Source organism: Panicum virgatum, chromosome 1N (genome assembly GCF_016808335.1).
Source record: "Panicum virgatum strain AP13 chromosome 1N, P.virgatum_v5, whole genome shotgun sequence".
NCBI lineage: Eukaryota > Viridiplantae > Streptophyta > Magnoliopsida > Poales > Poaceae > Panicum > Panicum virgatum.
Genome location: NC_053145.1, coordinates 56,196,339 through 56,210,180, shown reverse-complemented (window position 1 = coordinate 56,210,180; position 13,842 = coordinate 56,196,339). Strand labels below are relative to the sequence as shown.

General features: G+C 50.2%; 1 protein-coding gene across 1 annotated transcript; it reads left to right on the top strand.

The window, feature by feature from the left end:
• Positions 1 to 6,330: 6,330 nt before the first annotated feature.
• LOC120656834 lies at positions 6,331 to 9,306 on the top strand. Its single transcript, XM_039935016.1, has 6 exons — positions 6,331 to 6,582; positions 6,711 to 6,809; positions 6,942 to 7,053; positions 7,161 to 7,222; positions 7,468 to 7,899; positions 8,183 to 9,306. The coding sequence occupies exons 1-6, from the start codon at positions 6,568 to 6,570 to the stop codon at positions 8,861 to 8,863; spliced, it is 1,401 nt and encodes a 466-aa protein (XP_039790950.1). The 5' UTR covers positions 6,331 to 6,567; the 3' UTR covers positions 8,864 to 9,306.
• The last annotated feature ends 4,536 nt before the right edge of the window (positions 9,307 to 13,842 follow it).

The window sequence follows — 13,842 nt, the reverse complement described above, 5'->3', positions numbered from 1 at the left end:
TGGCATCATTAAAAAATATTCATCCGGAAATCAAAGGAATTCAAAAAAATTGTAGAAAATTTTTTTGCAAAAAAAACAAAAATGGATCTGGCGCTGGGGGCGAGCGCCGTGCCTCCCGCCGACCCACCGTCGGCGCCGGGGGCGAGCGCCGGCCCCACCGCGCCTCCGGCCGCCGGCCCCCGGCGCCGCGGGCCGCCATGGAGAGATTAAGGGGAGGGGAGAGAGGAACGGGGAGGGGAAGGGAGCCGCGCCCGCGGTCGGATCCACGGAAAGGAAAACGTGAAGGGGAAAGGAGAGGAGTGGGGAGGAGGAGAGATAGTGGGCCCCGCGCACGTGGATAAAAATCGACCGGTGGAGGAGAAAGTTACAGTCGACTGTAATTTCAGCATTGGGGCTGTCATGGGCGGCTACACTCCCCCGCTTCCGCCGCTGCTGTCCACACCCGCCGACGCTAACCTAGTACGCTTCCTCACCCTAGCTTTCTTCTTGCCCCTGCCGCCTTGCCTCCACCGCCGGACCGCCCCCCACCCCCAACCTCCCCTCTATAGGCTGTAGCCACCGGCCATGGAAGCCGCTCATACCAGTCCACTCCTGGAAATTTGAAACCCTAAAGATCACTGACTCGACCACCACCCCGGCCGCGTGCGACCTCGCCGCCGGCAGCTCCCTCCATCTCCCACATGCGGTGGCCGCTTCCGCTTCACCACCTCTCCTACCTCGACGGCGCGGCAAGCGGAGGTGGCGGCGGCCGTGGGCCGTACCTTGGCCCTGTGTGTCTCCTTGACTCACACCAGCACGTGACCTGGAACATTTGCGTCTATGGTATTTTTTGGGAAAAAATAGTGCGATGTACTGATGTTTTCTCTTACAGAAAGTACTGAAGTACGAAATACTCATATATATGATCCAGAGTATAGAATAAGCAAATAGGATATGAGTCAAATCCCCTCCATCTCAAATCATAAGGTGCATTTCATTTCGTTACGACAAAGTTTTGACCAAGAATTACTCAATTAATATTTAATTTACATGATACAAAATTATACTATAAAATTGTATTTTTAATATAAATGTGGTGTCATCGGATTTGTACCAGAAAAATTGTACCTTAACGATCTCTTTATAATGCAGGATTCTAGAAACACAGGGATAAGAAAAACATAGGGATAGGAGGAGCTAAAATTTGAATTCTACGGAATGAGAAAACAAAGGAAACTATTGTGGGCATTTGAATGGAGTACAGTAGAGATACGGAAATTTGATGAGAGAGGGTGACAAAGGAAACTTCTCATAAGGTTCGATCTCCATCGAATCCCTCAAAGATCTTTTTAGGATTTGTAGATACTCAATCCTTTATTCCAAAGGGATTCGTACGAAAGTTCACTTTAGAATCTCGATCTTCTAATTTTTCTCTGTTTTTCTATTGTTTCAGAGAGAGTTTAATGGAAGAATTCTTCATCAAAATTTTATCCTAGCGAAACAAATAGGGTATGAGAACATTTGTTAAGCTTGAGCAGAACTTTTTTCCCACAAAATTATGGATCCACCGCCTGAAATGTCAACGTCCATCTTGTTATGGAACCGGATACACCATCACGCTAGGAGCCAATTCTTTGGTCACACCGAAATATCCTGGCGAGGAAAGATGACACGAGGCTCGTGCGTCCCCCGCAGTGAACGGCGGCTGGCGACTGATGATGCCAAGCGATCGCCCGGCATTATCAAACCGGAGCGGACGTGTAACCGCCGTGGGCGCGACAGACAGCTACGTTCCGCTGCAGGGTGCGAGCTGCTCCCTTCTCAGCCACATGTGCCGCCGCCGGCCAGGCGGGGCCGCGGCGCGCCTGGCCCCGGTGCCGACGACCTGAGGCGGCCGTGAGCTGGAGCCTGGAGCGTCTTCCCAAGTGCGGCGGAGGCTTCGGGAGCCGGCGCGGGTGCGCGTGCGTCACGACCACATGCTCGTCCCCGGTGGTAGGGCCAGCTGCCAGCAAAGATCTCGCGCGGCGTCGCGGCTCGAGGTGGCGCCCGCAGGCCGCCGCAGCGCCGCCAAGTGTCCGCCGGATAGTGGCGAGGCGAGCGCCAAGTAGAATAGAATCATAGATTCAAAGGCGAGGCCGATGCGATGCTGGGAGCTGCTGGAGTACTGCTGGTGCACACCATGGGCGTTGGTCAGAGGCAATGGGCGGCCCCGTGACCCCGTCTGTTGCGTTGAAGCAAAGGGCAGGGGCAGGAGTGCCACGATTCTCGCGGCTGGGGGTACGGTTCAAACCAAGAGTTGTGAAAGAAGGAAAACTGTGCCTAACGGTCCTTGGAATTTTCTTCGCTATTGACATTTGACTCAGGAGGAACTGCTTCAAAAGTCCAGAAAAAGTGTAGCTTCGTTGCGCCAAACTTTTTACCCCCAAAAATGAGATGAAATTTATGGAACCTTTTACCGCTTATGTTAAAACATACTAATGTTTTGCCCGGTACTTATTACATTTCTATGTAACTAAAGCGTAATACGGTTTCGAGTTTTTTTCATTTGCATGGCTAACGACACCTCATGTCCTCATCTCATCCCGTAGGGGCAAAGGGAGAAATGGCTCACCGATAGGGATGGCACCCGCGGATGTGGGTGCGGGTTTGATGAAAACCCGCCCGTAGGCAAACCCGCGGGGTTGGAAAAAACCCGCCCGCAGGTAGACCCGCGGGTGCATTTCTACACCCGCACCCGCACCCGCGGGTTTTGGGCGGGTTTCGGGTGCCCGCGGGTGTGACAAAAGATATAATAAAAATGCACAAAACCTTTAATTTAAATAGTCAAACATTACATTTCTATAAGTAATAAGGGCAAACTAACAACAAATTCCCAAATTCAAAGTTTTAACGACAAACTAACAATAAATCTATAAATTTTTGTGCTCATTTTATAGTTAGGATAGTTGGAATAAGCCTTACCTAAGCACGTTGGGTTAGAGTTTCTTTGTTTGTGGATGGGTGCGGGTCCACCCGCGGGTGGAATCTCAAACCCGCACCAGCAATATGCGGGTGCGGGTGCGGGTCCACCCACGGGTGGAATATCGAACCCGCATCCGCACCCGTCGGGTCTAAAATCCGCGGATACCCGCATCCGCGGGTGCAATTGCCATCCCTACTCACCGAAAGCAGACTCGGTTTGCCACTATACATAGATAGGTAACATGCCAGGAGCATGCATGCCCAACTCCTGCACCCCAGCCACACAAGCAAATCCAAGCCAGTTGGCTAGCAGCCAACATTACATCACTGATGCAGTCATGCATGCTTGTGGCCTCGAAGGGTCCAGCGGAACGCATTCCCGTTTCGTACGTTTCATGCGACAAATAAAGGCAACGGGCCGACCTGATGCCAATGGATATATATGATCGAGGAACGAAATGGGAGACATCCTCTGCTCAGGATCTATCGCCATTCGAGCTCCTTTCTTTGATTGTTTCTTATAAAATACAGACGCGCAAACCGTACTCAGCTCATACGGTTAGGATTTTTTTCCTTCAAAAAGAAGAACGGTTGGGATTTTATTTTTTGCAGGTTTTGGTGTTAGGAACCAGTCGTCTTCTTCTGGTGGCATAGGGCTATGCCAATGCTTATCGTCAGATTTGCTTACGAGAGGTCCAAAACTCCAACCCCGCGAAAGGGAGCTCAGCTCGAATCGTTGGGTTGGGGGCAGTGTCTGACCTTGAAACCGCAGTTTGTTAGGCTTGAGGTTGATGCATGATGCAAGGGATGAGAACATGCCAGAATGTCTCTAGACAATTTCTTAAGGCACCATACAGCAAGGGACGTGGTTGAACCTCTGATCTAAAAATACTACTCCGTGGTTGACATCTACTCCTCCCGTCTCTAAATAACTATCATTATTGGTGTGCCTCCCATAAGTTTAACTCAATTTGTAGAAAACATGTGCAATATTTGTATCTTCAAATAAATTTATTAAAAACATTAGATTCAAAAATCTTTCTAATGATACTACTATAAATATTAATATTTTTAATATATATTTAGTCAAAGTTGTTTCTCGGAATTCAAAAACGACATATACTTAGAAACTATATATATTTAGAGGGTAACGTATCATGTGCAAATCAATCCCTTCGTGCAATCGTGCAAACTTCTAATCTGAACCATATAATCAACATCCAAGGAGGTCCGCAGAGAAGTTGGAGGGGTTCCAAAAGTGTGATTAGAGACGGACCGTTAAGTGTAAAATTACTCAACCTTCCATTCCTCTAGAATGTTATCGTGTGGTCTAGATTGGAAGTTTTCACGATTACACAAAGAGATTGATTCACATGTGACACGTTCCCTATTTAGAGTGCTGTCGATGAAAAGAAAAGCCAAGACTCCCCCGCTAAGCAAAATCCGCATGAAGTGGATGAAACCGGCTTCGACAGAGCCGATGAGCCAACCTGCCCAATCCAAGACGGACAGAAACCACAGGCTTCAACGTGTTTTTTTTTTTGAGAACTACAGGCTTCAACGTGTTGAGCGATGGGCCGATGACAGAGTGTAGGCACCCACGGACCCACCGAAGTCCCCACGGCGCACTACGAGTACGAGCCCCTTCGCCTCCCCCGTTCCTGCCGCTTCCCCCGCGCGAGCAAGCAAAATAGTAAATCACACCACGCGCTGCCCTGTTGCGGACAAATGGTGCCGTGGGCCACGGCCCCACGCGTCATCCCCTCGAGGGGCGACGAGGTTGGCGCCGGGGCCTTCTCCCCCAGGACAAAACGTGTGGCCAGGAGATTTCGAGGGTTGCGTTGTGCGTCGCCAAACCCGGTGGGGAGCTTGTGGACAGGAGCCGCGCCACCTGTGGCCAGAGCGCGCCCCCAGCGGCGGCCGCGACCGGCCGCCCCGCTCCGTTTCCAGAGGCTCCCGCCGCGTGTCGAGCGGGCCCGGCGAGCGCGACCGCGGCCTGGGGGGCGCGGGTGTCGTGTCATAAAAAGCGCAGCGAAAGCCCCGCGCTTTTTATCCGTCCGCGCAGGCGCCCTCGCTCCTGTGGCTCCAAATTTAGAGGCTGAGATATTTCGCCGATTCTTTTTTCAAAAAAGATATTTCCCCGATTCTTATGGTCACGGAATTTCTCTCTTTCGTTTTCCTTTTACGCCACTACAAGTTTTCCTTTTTTTGTGTGTTGACTTGTCCTAGCAGTAGCTTTCTTCGATCTGCTCCTGATATTGCACAAAGTTATTGTCTCGTCCAGGTGTTTCGTGACGCGGCCAGTTGATCCCACCCCATTTCTTTGCTGATTCGAGAGTTTACTCTTGACTTGGGAGTTGGGGAGATGCCAAAGCCTAGCCAGGTCGCGTAGAAAAGCATCAAGTGTTCAACTGTCCGTAGAAATATAACACCATTCATCTCGATTTGCACATGTTCACACGCAAACCGCGCGCAGTACCGCACAGCGTAAAACGTGCATCCAGATCCTCCACCATACTGCACGCCCGCCATCAGGCCGCCTCCAACAACTGTAGCCATGAGCTACTCGACGTGGCGGAGAGAGAATAAAATAAGAGAAATCACCGGCTGCACAGTATTTGTCAGAGACGATGGGCTTTACGGGGAGCTGTGCGAGCTAGCTCTTGCAGGCACGAGCGCGTTGCTTTCTCTCGGGCCCTGTTTGGTTTGCCCTAGCACAAATAGCACAAAAATTTTGACCAATAATTAGGGGTACTAAATAAAGGTAATTTACAAAACTAACTCCACAGCGCTGTACTACTTCGCGAGACGAACCTAATGAGGTCTTTGACCGCACGATTAGAAGATAGTTACTGTAGTATCACTGTAGCCAATCATCGATTAATTACTATCATTAGATTCGTCGTGAAAAATTACACCCATCCATGAAAAGGTTTTACAAATAAACTTCGTTTAATACTCCATGCATTGAAGATTCTTTTCTCAGGAAATGTGTGGTATGCTATGCTATTGAAAAACAAACACGGCCTCGTTCTCTTTCTTCCACGTCGGTAAAAAAGTCTGCATGAGCCGGCATTGTGTCAGGCGTTGGAGGAGGCCTCACCCGTGCTCTGCTACGAGCCTGCATGTGGGGCCTACACTTGAGGATGCTATCTCCCCACCCCACGCCACGAGTTAAAATTCTAGAGGCTCGGGGCAGGGGAGACCGGGAGAGGGAGCATTTGCAATAGCGGCACGTGACAGCGACGGGGGCCGGAGGAGCAGCCACAGCCACGAGCACGGGCGGCCTCCCGAACCCTCTCCAATCCCCCCCCCCCCCCCCACCCACCGTATTGGATTTTATAATTCCGGCCGGAAACGCAGCCACGAGAAGCGAGGGAGGGGGATAAAAACACACGACGGGGAAAGCGGAAAAATCCCGTCCGACGTGGCGCCCTCGCCCATGCTCTTTTTCTCCCGTCCCCTGCGGCCCTGCCTCTACCCCTGCCCGGTTGCCCCTCCTTCTTCCTCCCCACGCTCGCCCCGCCCCGTCCTCATCAGCGACAAGAGCTCGCGCCGGGCCGAGGCTGCCGCGATATTTGCGGCGGGTCGAGCCGAGCCTTCCAGTTCCAGTGGTGGCAACCGGAGATGCTCTGTTTGGAGGTAATTCGTTGATCTTTGCGTCTTGTTTTCTTGGCGTGAATGGGAGGGATCGCTTCGCGACGGCGGTTGGGCTTGGGAGGTGTTCTTGGGACCTGATCATTGGATGTTCTCCCCTGCTGTTTCCGCAGGAACATCAGATGGAAACCGACGAGGGCACCGTCGATCACCGTAAGGATCCCCTCGATACCGGCGACATGGATTTATCCGGCGAGGAGCGCGTGCCCAAGGTACGGCAAGGGCCGCCGCCCGCCCTCCGCTCCCTTTTCCATTGTTCCCGCGCCCCGAGCTGGTGGCGGAAAATCCGTGCCTGCCCGCGTGTTCTGAAAATCTCTCGCCTCCACGCTTTGCCCGACCACCAGGCACGGAAGCCGTACACGATCACCAAGCAGCGGGAGAAGTGGACGGAGGACGAGCACCGGCGCTTCCTCGAGGCCCTGCAGCTGCACGGCCGCGCCTGGCGCCGCATCCAAGGTACGCGCCGCCGTGCCGTGCCGGTCCCTCCCGGGAGGGTGCTTGGTCACGCTCACGCCGCCGAAGCCGCCGAACGCTCACCCTCGTTTTTCTCTGTGCGCCTGCAGAGCGCATCGGCACCAAGACCGCCGTGCAAATCCGGAGCCACGCGCAGAAGTTCTTCACCAAGGTCGTGTAACCGTCCCGACTCTCCCCCCGTGTAAACAAACCAATTCTCTCATCTCTGCCCGTCTGCCATGATTCGATCAATTATGGTGTTGCCATGATCAATCAATGGGGTGTGTGTGTGTGTCACTTGACTGGCTGCCCAAGTAAGACACCCTCCCAATCGATCATGGTAGTAGAGCAGTCGGTCGTCTCGCGTTCCTGACGGGCGCCCTTTTCTGATGTCGGAATCGCGCCGTGATGCTGCAGGTCGTCAGGGAATCGTCGGGGAGCAACGCCGCCGCGGGCGCAGCGCCGGCGATCCAGATCCCGCCGCCGCGGCCCAAGAGGAAGCCGGCCCACCCGTACCCGCGCAAGGTGGACGGCGCGGCCAAGAAGCACGTGCCGGCGCTTTGGCAGCTGGAGAAGCCGCCCCTGCGGACGCACTCCCTGCGCGACCAGGACGACGGGTCGCCGACGTCGGTGCTGACCACCGCGCGGACGGTGTTACGAGCGGAGGAGTTGGGCAGCGTGTTCGCGAACAGCTCGAGCGGGAGCAGGTCGCCGGCCCAGTCAGCCGCCGGTTCAGAGGAGCATGGCAACGGCGGGGACTCGCCGGCCTCGTCCGTCGGCGGAGAGGACGGCGGCGTGTCGCCAAGCGCAGTAACAGCTGAGTTGGCGACGAGAACAGCAAATGCCAAGGTATATTCTCTTTCTTGAGCAGTTAGGCAGCTTCATGATTTATTAATTCGTGGCCGTGAAGCATAAATTCTTTCAATCTGGCTACATACCATGGACTCCATGGCTAAAATTGTTCTGCTGAAATCACTTTGAAATCTCCACACAGAGATGTTAGATTTCTCTGCATCAAAGTTGTATGATTGCCTATGTCCTTTGCTCGCTGTTTTGTGCATAAATAATGTACACCGCTTCAATGAATTGTGACCTTCAAAATCTTACATGTTTCTCGAACCTGAAATTTCAGGTGTTCGGCGATGCAAAAGAAGTGTCTGGCGTAGGAACAGATGCTCCGGTCTTTAAATTGTTCGGAAAGAAAGTTGTGGTGAAGGATTCCTATGGGCACCCGCAAAGCGGCATAGACCTGAAAATAGGTGCTTCACCTGCGATCGTTGCAGCAGGAGGCAGCTCGTGGAATCCATGGCCGGGCACCGTGCAGCAGCTCATGTGCTTCGTTCCGCAGCCCGACGGTTTCGCCGCGCAGTCCGTGGTGCCGTGGCTCGCCTACAACGGCGGCCTGCCGTGCGCGCTGTTCTACCCGCAGGCGGCGCCTTCGGCCCAGCACCAGCAGCAGCTCCACCACCACCAGACTTCAGAGCCTCTCGATCACAAACGCACGCGGAGGGAAGGGTCGCTGACGGGCTCGAACACGGCCTCCAGCGCCGTGCCGGCGGCGTCGGCGGCGGCGCAGAACTCGGACGCCGCGGAGTCCCACGGCCCCGGGCAAGAAAACACCGGCGAGAGCGACGCGGTGCCGCCGGCTGCCGCAGCGGTTCCCGTCCCGCGCCTGGCGAGGTGCGCGAGCTCGGCTTCCTTCAGCCGGAGAGGGTTCGTGCCGTACAAGCGGTGCGCGGCGGAGAGCGAGGCGCCGCGGCCCGTGGCGGCCGGGGAGGAGGCCGACGGCGAGCTCACGAGGCTGTGCTTGTAGCGACAGTCGGCAAAAGGAAGCAACGATACGTGACAGTCCGCGAACGGAAGTCACGATACTATTTTTGGGTGTTTGCTAGGTTTGCTCCGGTTTCTTTTGCTGCTGGACATGTGCATATGACTATGGGCTGATGCCAGATAGCCTTGAAGCAGCTGGGAGACCAACCACGGGAGTTTTCAAGAAATGGACGAGCAGCCCTGGTCGGTACTCGCCTCCTCGGTATATACGTGTATAGGTAAAACTTGTATAATATTCCGCTTTTTGTTCGCTGTGTGGTCGTGTAATTTTGCTCCAGCTTGGGAGGTTCTGGGTCAGTAGCTGACTGTGGAACCTGGGATAGACTACTCCCTTGTAGTCTGATCACATGTAATCCCTCCGTCTCAAAATAAATGCATTTCTAAGATTGGACACGGAAACTAATGTATGATGTGAAATTACCAAAATATTCTGTCTTTTGGGAGATTCTGTATACTCTTATATTTTATGAAAGATGGGTCAAAGTAGTAATTTTATAGAACAAATTTTAAACTCTAGATGTACAATTATTTGGGATGAAGTGAGTAGAAGTAAAGCTAGGCTTGTACCATCTGAAACGAAATGTAATGGGCAGAGCACGAACAGAAAGTTCCACGCTCTGTTAAGTCTGAATCTCTGAACGAGGCATTGTGCTGTCCTGAATTTGGGTTCGGTTCGGGTCCTCAAAGACACTGCACAATTTCAAATGGGAAGCCCGTGAGTGTGATCGATCAAATCCGAGTAGCCATTCCGGTACGTCTCTGCTTATGCTCTGTGCATTGTTCGAGTCTAGGGTAGTGGAAGGGATGCCATGCTACAAGCTTACAGTTGATCTGAATCGTCGCCAACCGGTGCAGCCAACAAATTCCAATTCGTGCGGGATTTGAATCGAATTGAAGTAAAACTATGGGCATAGGAATCCGCTGCAAGGATACACTGCAGTTCATGATTCTGTGACATCCCAGAGTTTTAAAATGCTAAGCAAGAAATGTTAAACCTGTCATCATGCATCATTAACCAAGAAGCATTGAAATGAATGTACGTGTATGCATGAATGTCTCTATGTATGTGTGTTTATGTGTATTTGAACTCAGATGAAAATTTTAAATAACTTTTAAAATGATGCAAGTTTGCATCTGAAATTGAATTGACATATCACTAACATCATGGTAAACCAAACTCTAGTTGATGTCAAGGGGAGAAAATAAAATTTTACACATAAAATGACGAGTTCTTCAAATCAAAGTTTTTAAATGTTTAAAATATCTTTCAAATTGAAACAAACGGGTTTTAAAAATGAAATTCAAATCGTTGCTCAAATGAACTTTTGTCTAAAACCAAAGTTGTAGAGTTTTAAATGACGAACAACTTTCGTGTTCAAAGTTTTTCGAGTTGCCACACGAAAATGGGAGAAAAATTTGAATTTCAAAGTGTATTGGACATTTTCAAATGCACTCAAGTTTCAAATTTTATCTTTCAAATTGAGATTCAAATGAATTCGTGCCTGAAATGAAAGTTGTAGTATTTGAAGTTTTGAACAACATTCGTATTTAAAAGTTTTTCACTTGACCTTTGGAATAGGGAGAAAAATTTAGTTTACAAAATGGAATTTTTGAACTTCATTTTATTTACGAGATTGCCATCACCACCATCTCCTCCTTCCCTGTCGCAACGCCGTCGCCTCACCGTTCGTCGCCGTCTCGCCGCCGGCCACGCGCCGCCCTCCCCGGCCAAACTCGCCTCCCCGCTCCCTGATCCTCCCCGACGCTTCTCGACCCCACCACGCGGCGCTCTCCCTGCGCGCACGCCGAGGCCGGCCGCTCGAAGCGCCACGGCGACGACGCGCCGTGCCGTGCGCCCCTTCTCCATCTCCATGCGCCCTCGGCCCTCTCCTCCCCCTTGAGCTCGCGCAGCGCACGTTCCCGACCTCCATCTCCTCTCCCTTCCCATCTCCGAGCCAAATCGAGCTCGCCCCTGCACCCCGAGCGTCGCCGTCGCCGCCCCTACATCGCCGCGGAACCACCATCTCAGCCCAAATCGAGGCCACAGACCCCTTCCTCACCTTCCATCAATGCTCCCCGACCCGGTCACCGCCGCCCAGGGCCATCGGAGCAACGCCGCCTGCTCCCGCGGAGCCCCCACCCCGGTCCTCCTCGGCCTAAACCGACCCCACCAAAAGCTCCCCCTCGTCGCCCTGGTCGGCCAAGCCTCGCCGCTTCCCCCTCGCCGGAGTGGCGCCGCCGCGGCACAGGCCCACCGCCGGCCACCGGAGCACGTGGCGCCGCCGCCACAGGCCGCCCCGAGCCGCGCCGAAACCACCCAGAGGTAGCTCTAGGTCTCCTCTACCTCCCCCACCCCGGGTCCCTCGCCCCCGTCGTGCCTAGCCGCCGGAAACCGGCCGGCGCCGCCCCCTGTCGCCCTCCTCTGTTCCCTCCCTCCGGCCAAGGGCCATTCTGCAAGGCTTTCAATTTTTCCAGGGGCCTAGCCGCGAATCTTTATTTCCTTTTTGTTTTCAAAAACAACAAACTTGTAAAAATCGATATAAATTCTTATAAAAATCGAAAAATATAAACTCAAATGTTATGAAATCCTTGCACCTAGATCTACAACTTCTGTTACATCCACTTTTGCATTTGAAAAATAGTTTTATCTCTATATTAAATATTAGTTTTATCCACATTTGTATGTATCTCAAGTTCTACCCGCTATCTTTAGCTGATTTTCGGACAGTGTGCTACACCCAAGATCAGTAGCTTACTGTAAAAATTTGAGGACATTTTGACAACTCTAGCTATAGGTTTCATTAGATCTTGTTTATGCCTATGTTAAATAGAAATAAATCCATAGGGTTCTATACTAGTTTTCTTGAGCTGAAATTTTTACAACAGTCTTAACTTTTTTTCTAGATGCTATCGAAAATTTTTGGAAATTTTTAGTAATGTATAACTAGTCCTTTTAATTTATTCATGAATAAACTTTGTAAATAAAAAACCCTAGTTTCCTTCATTAGAAAAATCTCATATTTTCTTTACTAGAGCTTTTCATTGAGTACATAATCATGACAGTAAAGTTTGAGCCCCTGAAACTCAATATAATTGCTGGTATAATTTAAACTTGATTAATGTAGCTATCACTTGTTTTATCTTTTTTCATGCCTTGTGTACTGATCTTTTAAATCTAAAAAAATTATAGTAATCTCGTCTTAGGATAGTAAACGTTCAGTTAAATTTTCACTACCATTACTTGCACTATTTGACCTATACAATTTAACCTTTAGTTAGGAGGAACTTTATTGTTGGATTACACACTGGTGGACTAGTCTTTGTTAAGGTGCTGGTGTTACATGAGTTAGTAAGATTTTGAAATCCACCCCGTTTTTTTATGAACTAAATTGTGTTAAATAACTACTCTATAAATAACTGCCCAGGAAATATTAATTGACAAGTTTCCCCTACCAACTCACTTTATGTTGGACTACAACTTTATCGTGAAGGAAAAATAATAACACCTAAATCGCTAAACAACTTGAAACTTTGCATTCATACATATGTATTGTTGCATTTCATTTAGGTACGATAGATGAACCACGTGAAGGATGTGATGTTGGAGCCGAGCCAGAAGATGGTGAATGGTGGACACGTCTAGAAGATGGACGGACGGATCTCGATGTGCACGACCGGAGGAAGATGCTCGCCGAGCAACTATCCTTTAACTAACACTGACATAGTGTTAATCCCAGACAAGCCCCGGTGCATCAATCCCAATATTTTAAATGCTATTCAAATTATGTTCCTATTATATATCTATGCATTTACATTTACAGGAGTTGACTGGAACCTTAGATGCATGATCCTAGGTACTCAGGTACTGGTTACTAGAAGTTTAGTGCGAGTAGATGCCCTGCTAATTAGGACCGGTAAAAGTCGAGTGGTTTTTTGCCGCTCGCGAGATGATAGGTTCTCTACTACATACTGCAGAATATAAGGTCTATGGGTGGGGTCAGGGTACTATGTTTCTGGATGAGACCCCGTCTGTTTAGTGTAGAAAATGCTAAGGCCGCAGTGTGTGATAGTGGTGGTTAAGCGTTTGAACGTACTAGACACATGCCGAGAATATGGTAATCGGTAAGCTTAAGTACTGGATTGAATCGAGGCCGGAACATACCTCCCCACTGTCTTGACTTTGGTCTCATCTGGGATGACGGGTGCAGAGCCAGGCTCTGTAGTCGAGGGTGGTGGGCATGTTCCGTGAAGCGGAAATTGAAGGGAAAAGTTTCACGTGTGACTCTGGGAGTAACCACGTGACGTGTGTTTAGGTCTGCGTGGACAGGTTAACAAAATCGATTCGAATCGTTCCGCCGCTCACGGGCAATGAGACTGGTTAACCATTTTGCCACATAGAGTAAGAAGTGGAAGATGATGATGATAATGAATTTGGCTGGTTGGATGATAAAAGATAATTGTTTTCACCATGTATGCTATTAGATAAATGCTCACCTAGAATGATTAATTGAACTAGAACCTGAAAGCTAAAACCTGCAATTAAGGATCTACTCTTTACTGTTTTTCGGCAAAACAAACCCCTCAAGCCAAAAGCTTTGCATGTCTAGATTAAGGGCTAAGTATACCCTTAGTCGGGTAAGCCTTGCTGAGTATTAGTATACTCAGCCTTGCTTGTGGCTTTGTTTTTCAGGTGGTACATCGGAGGTTACGGTTGACGTCATGTACGGGCTTCATCATGACGTCTGGTTTCGACGCTAGACTATCGTTCGTTTTTCGTCAAACTTGAACTCTGTTGTACTTTTATAAATTAAAACTCGGTTTGTAATAATAACAATCAGTTTCATACTCTGTATTGTAAAATTTTTGGAATGTTGCATTCTCTGGACTGCTTTGTCGATCCTGTTCCAAGTGGTTTAATCGGGATTTTACCCGACAGCACTGCCGGATTATTCCATTTTAAGT